Source organism: Crotalus tigris, unplaced genomic scaffold (assembly GCF_016545835.1).
Source record: "Crotalus tigris isolate CLP2741 ecotype Arizona unplaced genomic scaffold, ASM1654583v1 scf7180000024391.5723578, whole genome shotgun sequence".
NCBI lineage: Eukaryota > Metazoa > Chordata > Lepidosauria > Squamata > Viperidae > Crotalus > Crotalus tigris.
The window spans coordinates 5,336,911-5,347,741 of record NW_024100561.1 but is presented as its reverse complement, the minus strand read 5'-3'; the positions used below and the strand labels follow the sequence as shown (position 1 = coordinate 5,347,741).

Genomic DNA, 10,831 nt, shown 5'->3' with positions numbered 1-10,831 from the left:
TTATGACCTTTCTTGCCACAGTTCTTAAGTGAATCACTGCAGTTGTTAAGTTAGTAATACTGCTGTTAAGTGAATCTGATTTCCCCATTGACTCTGCTTGCGAGAAGATCACAAAAGGGGATCACATGACCCCGGAACACGGCAACTGTCATAAAAACAAGTCAGTTGCCAAGCATCCAAATTTGGACCATGTGACCATGGGGATGCTGCAATGGTCGTAAATGTGAAAAATGGTCATAAGTCATTTTTTTTCAGTGCTGTTGTGACTTCAAAAGGTCACTAAGCAAATGGTTGTAAGTCGAGGACCACCTCTGCTTCTGAAGGTAATAAAGTTGAGATTTTTTTTAAAAAAAGAGAGCAAACAAACAAACAAGCAGAGAATCAATGAGTTTCCGGTACCTGAACATACCCCTTTACTAAAGAGAAGAGTGTGGACCCTTCTGAATTTAGCTCTTCCCAGGAATCTTTGGCTGGGTGGGTAAGAGAAATAAGCGTGAGAGTTACAGACACCGTAGTCTTCAAAGCAGGGGAATTTTTATTGTTTTTATTCTGAAACCATATTCTAGTAGCCACAAATAAAAAGGCGAAGAAAAGAGAGAAAAGCATTTAATCACAATATTTTAAGATTTCATTTTCTATGGAATTCCCCACACCAGATGAAACTAGGCAGGCAGGTAGACAGACAAATTGATAGACACAAGCAATATATAAGGCAATATATAAGGGATGGCATATGTAGCACTCATTTTTGTGTCTGCATTCGTGCCCTAAGTGAGTTGCCATTGCCTTCTGCTGGTTATGTGGCTTTTTAATTCCTTCATCATTTGTTTTACCATTGGAATTATGAGTCCCTTCACACCCATATACCCCATTCATCAAAGAAGTTATCAGGGCTGACTCCGCTTAGGAGTTATGAGACCAGCATAGGTTGGCTAGTTGCTGTTATCTGCTGAGGCTTTTCCTGATGTTCTCCTGTTTCATGTAGGTCAATGGCAGGGTGGACAGCTTGCGGTGTTCCACATTTTCTTGGCCTCAAAATCATGCCATCTCTGAACATTGATCATGATAGCTAGGAGCTTATGAGAGTTGAAGTCCAGCAATTTCTAAATAGGTGCAGCTCACCAACCTTTAGCCTACATCAGTGGTTCTCAACCTGTGGGTTGGGACCCCATTTGGGGTCAAACGACCCTTTCACGGGGGTCACCAAACAACGCAGTCTGCCATTTTCCCCCCCTTTTTCCTTAGCTGTGCTACTCCCTTTTATTCTATTGGGTTTTGGAAGCCAATAGAACAGACTCTCTTGAATAGAATCTAATTCTATTGGCTTTCAAAAGCCAACAGGAATTGTCCAGGCTGTCTCTGCCCTGCTGAGCCCGCCAAAAGTCCCATTCTGCAAACGGTGCCGCACCAGTTGAGTAGTCCTCGACTTACGACCGGCTGGGGGGTCGCGGCATTAAAAAGGTTGAGAACCACTGGCCTACATTTATTTCATGGAAATAAATCTGGAGAGACATCTATGTTACATGTTTTATAATAGAACGCTGACTCCACTATTACAGTTCATATGCTTTCCAAGACTACATACATACAATCCCTCTTTTTAAAAGGAAAAGACTACATGACTCAGATGTCAGTGTCTCCAAATTTCTGCACAGGATATTAATATTTTATTACATTTTGTACAATCTAGAAGAGAACTATATACCCAGTTTTTCCAAATGGAAAAAGAATATTTCACCATTCAATGAATGGTAGATTTCATTCTTTTGTTATAAAAATATCATTATAAATCAGTATGTGCCCACACATCTAGGTTGTATATCCTGCTTCCCAACTGAGCATAGATATGTATCCTTTATTTGTATCGTAATTGCAAATATCAGGGCATCTGAATTTAAGTTTTTATTAGTTGTATCATGCTCTTCAAGTATTACTTTTCATCGTCCTCTCTTTCCAGCAACTGTACAAAAATAAGATAAGGAAATCCATTTAAAATATCCAGGCAGTCAGACTTCTGAATTTTCCTGTGGCTTTCTTGATTTAACAATAGATTCAACAGAGAAGATAACTTCAGGAACAAAGTTTTCCTCTGCATGCTTAGAACAGGATGTATCTGGTGGGCTACGGCAAACTCATTATGTTAAGCTAGTTTGTGGTAATGTGGGACTCAATATCTTATATGCGTGGTTTAGTCCAGACTAAGCCATTTTATTTAGTCTTAATGGAATTAATAAAAACCAGTGGGATTTCTAATAGGGAGAGTTATTTTTGTTTCAATCCCATTCTTGAATAATGTTATCAAAGTGGAGAGTGATGTAGATTTAATAGAAAAAATACAGAATATCTGCTTAAATTAATGTATATCTTAGACGTTCAATTAGAATGTCTAAGAAGGAATGGAGAAGACTTTTAGAGCAGTGGTTCTCAACCTTTCTAATGCCGTGACCCCATAATGCAGTTCCCCATGTTGTGGTGACCCCCAACCACTTATACATCATGGGGCGCCAGGGGCGTGGCCAAAGAAAAAGAGGAAAAAATGGCGGACAGCCTTGTTTGGCGACCCCCGTGAAATGGTCGTTCGACCCCAAATGGGGTCCCGACCCACAGGTTGAGAACCACTTTTTTAGAGGGAAATCTTGGCCAGCAGCTGCAAATCAGGTATTAAAATTGCCACTCCTAAAAATTGTTATAATATCAAATTCTTCTGTAAATACTTTTTGCAGGGGGAAAGAATTATGGAGATGTTCACAATTTATTTAACTCATCTCATCAGATGTTTGTGAATATATGTTCTAAGGCTGATTTATGGAATTCAAGATCACAATCACAATACAGCCTTTAAAACCCTGCAGAAAATGTGATTTGGATAAACTATTAACCTACCTTTCTCTATGCACACTGCACTTGTGAGAAAATGCCAAGAAGAATATATATTTCACATTTCTAGCTGTCACCTAAGCCTGATGTTGTGAGCTGTGAGAGATCGACTGGCCTCAAATCATCTAGCCAGCTTTTTATTACTGTAGAGATAATAAGTCCTAAGAAAAAAAAGAACATAAACTGAAAATGGAGCTTCTTTAAATGGAGGGAACAAAACCTCATCCTTACCACAACCCTGCATTTTCAGTCTATATACTCTGCACACTGAAATCCAATCGAATATAAAAAATGAAATCCTCTTACATTTTTGACTTTCTCCCCAGGGGTGATCACACAGACTGACCAAGCTATTTTTTAAAGAAATAGCCTTGAAAGAGAAATTTCAAAACTAAATGTACAAGATGGAGACAGTCTGCAGCGTTTGCTATTACCATCTTTATAAAATGTTGCCAGAATGAGGCATAAAGCATTTTATTGAACAACGTTCAGCTTTAATACAGTTAACTTTGAAATGGTTTCAAAGTTTCTGCTACATTCTCCAGAACTGTTTTCCTCAAGTACCCAGTCATGAAATATGTTTGGATCATAAACAGCCTCTATATTTTTCTCCTTCTCCCCATGAACTGATATGGAAAGCATAGATGACGCTGGGCTGGTCACTGCAGCTGTTTCTGCTTCAGTAAGATTGAGTCATCCCCAAACAATGTGATAACATTTAGCAAAGCTTTGGGTGAGCAGCAAAACGGCAGAATCTGAAGTCTAAGCGGGCATGCAGTACCTTTTTACTGAACCAAGTACAGCCAATTCAAGACAAGTTAAATTTCAGTTCTGTGAATCCAATTCCTCTGATTGCATTCAGACTGATTTCTATGGACCACAATTAGCTTAAACCCAAGGGTAAAAATGGATATGACTTCACAATTAACAAAAGTAATTTGAAAGACAGTTTGATTGTGCTGTTATCACAGTGGTTCTATTGGAATTAGTTTAAGAAATATGCTTTCTTCTGTTCATAACTTTTTTTTTTAAAGGGTTTGATATAAAGTTGGCACTGGAGTAGTAAGGTGAAAACTGGGTGGACACAAATGCAGATGTGTTGCTTAGAAAAAATTACCACTTGCTTCCTAGGCAAGAATGGAAGGCTGATCTACAATCAACTGACCATCCAGCATGTACATAAAGTGGATTGCAAAGTCAAATCCGTCATTGTTGTCAGAGATAAAATCTTGATAGAATTACTCTTAAAAGATTTTATTTCTAGTTTCACCCCTGTAGTTTTGCAGTTGTAGTAGTCCTCTTGCGAAATGTTAACATGAAAAATTATCAGTGTACAGCTTTTAATAATTTCAGTTTCAATGTATATCTTCCCTTTCCTTCCTTCTCACACCAAAATCACCTCATTGACTACAGGCCCTCCTTGCTTCCTGCTGCCCTGGTCTCTCCCTGATCTGATACCCAAGAGTAATTATCTGTGACATTCTTAGAATTTTTCTTGACTTCCTTGGCTTTTATTTTCCTGTAGATGACCCACCCTAGGGCAAAAGACACCAGGAATAAAACGCCCACACCACCCAAGATATAATATAAAAAATGCTTAGAATCATGACTCTTCTTATCTATCCTCTGATCTCTGATCCGGGGTTTGTTCTCCAGTGCAGTGCTGACCACAGCTGGTTGAAGGGTAGAATCCTGGGATGCAAAGACTCTTTCTAACTCAGCTTGAAGTGAAGGATCAGTCAGCAGGGCTGGTAACTCTGAAGCAGGATGAATGTCTGTTGGGATCCATTCTCCTCCCTCAGTGGGTGGCGAAGAGGTGCTGCTTGTCGGATCCAAGAGACAAGAGATACCATTGGGTGCCAAAATCCAGCCAGCCATACAAGAGCACCGGTAGCTGCCAACTTGATTGATGCACGTATGTTCACAAAGGTCTTCCTGACACTCATCCATATCAAGACAAGAAGAGCTATTAATACCTTCCAACTGGTATCCTGGCTGGCAAGAGCAGTGGAAGGAGCCATGAGTATTTACACAAATCTGGTCACATGGTGTGTTCCTCGCACACTCATCAATGTCTTGGCATGCCTGGTGGTCAGACTCAGCAGACATATAGCCTAGGTTGCAACGACATGTGAAGGACCCCTTGGTATTCACACATATTTGTTCACAAGGACTTTGAGGTGCACCACACTCATTCACATCAATGCAGCTCCGCTCATCATCAGCCAAAATATAACCAGAAGCACAGAGGCATTGGAAACCACCAGGGTATGGTTTACACTGTCCTTGACATGGATTGGAGTTGCAGTAGTCCACGGGGACACAGGAAAGGTTATCACCTCTAAGTTGGTATCCTGAGCGGCATGCACATTGAAACAAACCCTTGCCCTGATTCAGGCACTCATGTTCACAACCCCCATTGTTGTAGCTGCAACCATAAGTGGGTGAAGCACAAAATGGACCTGGGCTGCTCCACTCAGAGATATTGCTATTTGGCTGTGGCTTGCACACAAGGAAGGTGTTAGGTATCTCCTCTCCTTGGGGTTCACATGCTACTTCAGCTGCGGAGCCAAAGGGTACAGTTTCAAGGAAATCAGTGGCTACACCAAAAGGGGTGCTGTAGCTGACCACACCTGGCCCTGCCAGTATAAGTGGACGGCACATTCCCTGGAAACTGAACTTGCACAAGAAGCCTGACAACCCGGCAGTTGCATTACCACAGAGGCTGTCTACCCAGGACAGTTCCCGAGATGAGAAGGGAGTCCCCTGAAGGGTCACACACATATTTGACAAACATGTTTCCCGGGGTTTCTGTCCCCATTTGGAGTACTGGGTGTCCTCACCTCCTGTCACCCAGCGGAAGCCCTTCAATGGCCGATGTTTCTCATAGCATTTGCCTTTCTTTCGGTGAAGCCCAATCCACAATCTTACCTCCGTAACTGTGCCAGCTTCCCCTTTGGGCATCTTGGTGAGCAGCTGTGGGACAAGCAAAGCTTCCTCTTGGCTTTTCAGAGTCATCAGGTTACCCCCATTGTCTTTGCACTTTTGCTGAGCTTCGATCCAACTGAACCGTCCTAAATTCAGTGTGTAGCAAGTAGTCCCAGAACACAAAGCTTCTACCTCTTCACTGAGCTGAGCTGTCAGTCCCAAAAGCAGCAGCTGCCAAAATACCTGCTGGAGAATCCCCATCTTTGCTGCACGAAGGAGCAACGAATGGGGCGATTTCATTGTGAGCTCAAATTCTATAAATGTCTGAAAAGCATATGCTAAGACAATAGAGCACAGCTTGTTTGCCTCCCATATCCCTTTGTCTCATTGGTTGGGTCATATGCATCCTGTCTTGGTTGAGAGTCTTATTTGTCACCGGAGACTTAAGTTTCCTGAGAGAGTTTCATTGTCAGCTGCAGCCCTAGTTGTTCAGTTTGTTTTAACCTATGGGTATAGGAAATATCCCTTTTATACCCTCTCTCAGTTTTCTTATTTTTAACCTAGTTCTTTTCCTTCATGTGAGAATCTTGGTGGAATGTACCCTGCCTCCCCCTCTCCCCCCCCCTTATAAAACTTCACTGAACTTCTAAACAAACCAAATAGGGCCTTCCAGTTTTGGAGTGGTATTTTTTAAAATTGTGATTTGGACATAAGATGCTACATCTAGATGGAAAAACATTGTGCAGGCCTTCACGATATTAACCTCTCATATTTATGATCTTTAAATAGAAATAAAACCCTTAAATAGAAATTGGGTCATGGGAATGTCTTCATTTTAAAGGCAGCCATGCTTTTTAAGGGTTCAGAACTGATTCCTATACATAAGTGTAAAATCCTCATTCAGCCAAAACTGACAGGCCAGTTTTGTTTTTATTGATTTTTTAGCAGGTTTACGATGTACAGTAAATGCTCACAAAGAATTTTCTAAATTCAGAGTTCTTAAAGTAACATTTCAGATAATGCAATTACAAAGAGCAAGCACTTTTGAGATGTGTGAAATTACATCCAGGGTCCAGACTAGATTCCGAAGTACCGCAAAACTGACAGTATGAATACCAGCACAATACTGCCTCAAGGTGACATAGATTTTTAGGAAGTTGCCTTAGTATTGAATTAGACTGTGGATAAATAATTGTTATCGACTACAGTCTTCTGAATGTGGGTCCATTACAGCTGTGTTGGATTACAACTCCCACCATCTCTAGGTGCATACAGAATGGGAATTATAGTTCAACACATGACATGGGAACAGTGTTTGCAACAGCTGCTCTACCTTAATTGGTAGAGTTTTCCAGAGACTTAGACATCAGTCTTTCTCAGTTCTGATCCATGCAGCATGTGAAGAATGACAATTTCAGAGATACAACAAAAGATTATTCTCATGACAAAAGATGCTTCCTGGAAGAATATAAATTTCCCATGTGAAATGGGTCAGATCATGCAGTTGGATGGCAGTACCAGGAGATATAAGAGAAGTGCCAAAGGAAATCTGATCAAAAACTAAAAGTGCATGAGAATTGTCATCCTTTGGAGCCATTATAGAGAATCAGATACATATTATGCATCTGGTAATTGGAGAAGAAAACAAGTTATGGTTTTCTCCTTTGTGTCCGCAGAAATTTATTGAATGGAGTTTTTCAGAGCTATTGGATACATATATCTTTAATGATCCCAATAGATATTCTGCTAATATTATGAATAGTTTGCATAATTCTTTATGGATTAAAAACCATGTGAAATCAACAAAGGCCTGATGTCCATCTCCCCTGTTTTGAGTTTTCTATTTGAGTGAGAAGGTATCTTGATCTTGTAGATCAGCGGTCTAAGGACTTTATCCTTCCAGTGATTTCTGTGATTACTGTATATTCCCTTTGTCAGGAAGAATTTTCTGAATTCTTAAAAAAGTCAGTGGTGAGACCTTCGCCTAAAAAGCCATATTTGAATCTGAAATAATATAATAAATATTGGCCCAAATCCAACATTCCACATTTAGCATTTGATGGTACTACAGTCCCAGAGGCCCTGATCCTTAGATCCAAATTTGGTATGGAAATGACCACAGTGATCTTGATGGATGATCTGTAAGGAACGCTGACCCTACTCATACATGAAGAATTCTGTGTTTTTAATACTACTGACCATAGTATTATTCTATTAGAACATGTGAAGAAGCTGCCGATTGGTTCCTTAGCATTTGATTTTTCTGGACTTTAATTGTTTCTACCCGTAACCTCAATTGACAGGTTTAGACGACACAGAGAATGGCCTTGAAGAACAGGAGGAAGAGGCTGTGGACAAATAAAAGAGTTTTGAGCCCAGGCCAAGCAAATAATGTGAAACAAATATCAGATAAATCCCTTCTGAATTCATAGACATATAAAGTGAAGGGCCCAAGGGACACATCCAGACTTGCAAGATTCTGTTTCTGTACCTGTTACAATATGGCATTGGTTTCTGAGTCTGGTCTACCTTATTGGGCTGACATCAGCTCATTTTCCTTAGCACTTTCAGTGTCCAAATCTATTGGAATAGGATGTTTCACCATTCTCTTTGCCACGTCTTTTTAGTTAGAATTAGTTATAACATTGCTAACTGTTTATATCAGATATTGTTTATGTTTCCATTTTTTTCTTGTTAGCTATCTTGAGTGCCTTCTAGAAGAAAGGTGAGGTGCAAATTGAAAGAAGAAATAGGACCAGTAAGGACTAAAGTAAATGTTACTTTTATTGTCCAATTGGCTCTCATCGGTGCCAAAAAGTACACCTTTTTCTTTGTAAGTGGAGGTGTTTTTTTTTTAATAAAAGGATTACAGCCGGAGAGAGGAAAGTTTAAAATAGTAAGTCAGATCAGTATCAAGCTAAAGTAACTTGCTTCAGATAGCACAGTAACTGAGGATGTCTAAGAGCTTTCACAACCTTTTTTTAGGCTGTTATTTTTCAAAGGGGGTTTTGAATCACGTGTTGAGAGGCAAACTCCAAATGACGAATGAGGCTGGGATAAGGCAAGGGGCAGATCAAAACTAAATGACCTTTAGAAGCTATTAAATTTCATTCTGGCTTATGTAATTACTCCCCATATATTTCATTATTTACTCCTTAAGGGTTAAGGTTCAGGGCAGGGTAAGAGTGAGGGTACCATACGTTTTGCAGGTACCGTATTTGGGCTGTAAAAATACAAACGACCCTCAGATGGCATGAGAGATACAGAAAACTGACTGTAGCAACCGGCACCCAGCACCCCTGGACAAAGTGCCAGTCTAGGAGGAAGTCCTGGAGAGGCCCTGGGAAGCATGTCTGTGTTTCTACATCAATAAGAGGAGCTGGATCTGAATAACGAAGCGACACCATTCAAAGAGTTAGTTGTGCTGTGCTGATGAGGCAATCATCATCTCATCCACCAGAATTTGTCAAGTTCTTCCAAATCAATTTGCCAGTTCTAAGGGACAGCTAGGCAGATAAGGGCAGATAATGAATCTTCAATACTAGCAAATCCAACAAAACCAGCATTATGATTTCAAATGTGATGCTTCTTTAAGATTACATACGTCTTGCAACACAAGTGTATGTAAATGAAAGCTATGCTATACATGTGATTCCATTAATATATTTAGCCCATTTGCCATCCCAGAGGGTCAGTAGAGAACTGCAGAGAAGTATAGTGATTGTTGCAACAAGACCAAAGATGCACGTGTGGGTGTATCTCTGGGTTAATACATGAGTGGTCAGTGTGCAAAATCTAGAAATGTTGCACCATAAAAAAGATGATTCAATTTAGATAAAAGTTCTATTAATAACATGACAGTTTTATGATATATTAAATCCTGATGAGTCAGAATATAACTTCAGGAGAGACGCTACAATCAACATTTCTTCCCCAACTCTCACTGATGGATTTGTTTCTCTTTGGCATTGCCATGAAATATCACTGCTTTCTACATCATGGAAATATTTGAAAAGAATCAAGCATATCTGGGGCTGATATTTCTGTCTCCCCGCTTAGCATATTTTTACTCATATTCATATACTTGTTGGTGTTCTTGAATTAGTACAACTCTTGGGACAGTTATTTCCTGAATGATCTCATATATGGATGCACGAAGAGATTTTGTAGAAATTGTGATGAAATCTCTGCTGGCAACTTATTTATTTATTTATTTATTTATTTATTTATTTATTTATGAGACTTATATACCGCTTTAAGTGCAAGCACTCTCTAAGCGGTGTACACCAGTAAGCAATGTATATATATATTTACATTGCCCCCAACAATCTGGGTCCTCATTTTACCTACCCCGGAAGGATGGAAGGCTGAGTCAACCTTGAGCCGGTGAGATTTGAACCGCTGACCTGCTGAACACAGTCAGGTAAAGTGGCCTGCAGTACTGCACTCTAACTGCTGCGCCACCTCGACAACTTGAGTTTTCTGAAACCTGAACAATGTACTGAGGCTGTTATGGTGTGATCCTAATGTCTCCTTCGTTACTTATTTCTTAATTCTGACTTGACATGAGAAAGATAGCTATCGTAAATGTTTTTATGTATTGCATATATGTATTTGTTGTCATTCCACTAACAAATATGAAAGGGGGTGAAGGAGAAATCTTCCTTTCTCATGCCCAACTCAGTAACATTTCCCTGCCGCCATACTGAAATTTGGAGAAAATTCTTCACCCATACACTGTACTCTTCCCTGGTCTTTCTCTTTTCTAAAAGATGTAAAAGCAAAGAAAATATTCCAGGGTAACCTTAAGCTCTCTAATTTATGGTAAGTGCTTATAGACAGTATTTGTGTTTACCTTGGGAGAATTAACAACAATTTCTTTTTTATTCTATTGGTGAGTTAAATTTAGCTCTAAATTAAAATAAATGTCTGTAAGATTTACCCTAGGCAAAGACTGATCTAGCCGATATAAGATTCCTCCTTCACAATCCTGCCTTGTTTCAGCGGAGTTTGCAACAGGGAACTT

At 39.8% G+C, this 10,831-nt stretch overlaps 1 protein-coding gene across 1 annotated transcript; it reads right to left on the bottom strand.

Annotated features, from left to right (window-relative positions):
• Positions 1-2,630: 2,630 nt before the first annotated feature.
• CD93 (CD93 molecule) lies at positions 2,631-9,987 on the bottom strand. The gene has a single exon (XM_039329282.1). It carries the CDS (start codon positions 6,103-6,105, stop codon positions 4,285-4,287), a length of 1,821 nt encoding a protein of 606 aa, XP_039185216.1. The 5' UTR covers positions 6,106-9,987; the 3' UTR covers positions 2,631-4,284.
• Positions 9,988-10,831: the final 844 nt, after the last annotated feature.

Coding starts and splice junctions, on each gene's coding strand:
- CD93 (XM_039329282.1), bottom strand. CDS start 6,105: ATGAAATCGCCCCATTCGTTGCTCCTTCGTGCAGCAAAGATGGGGATT.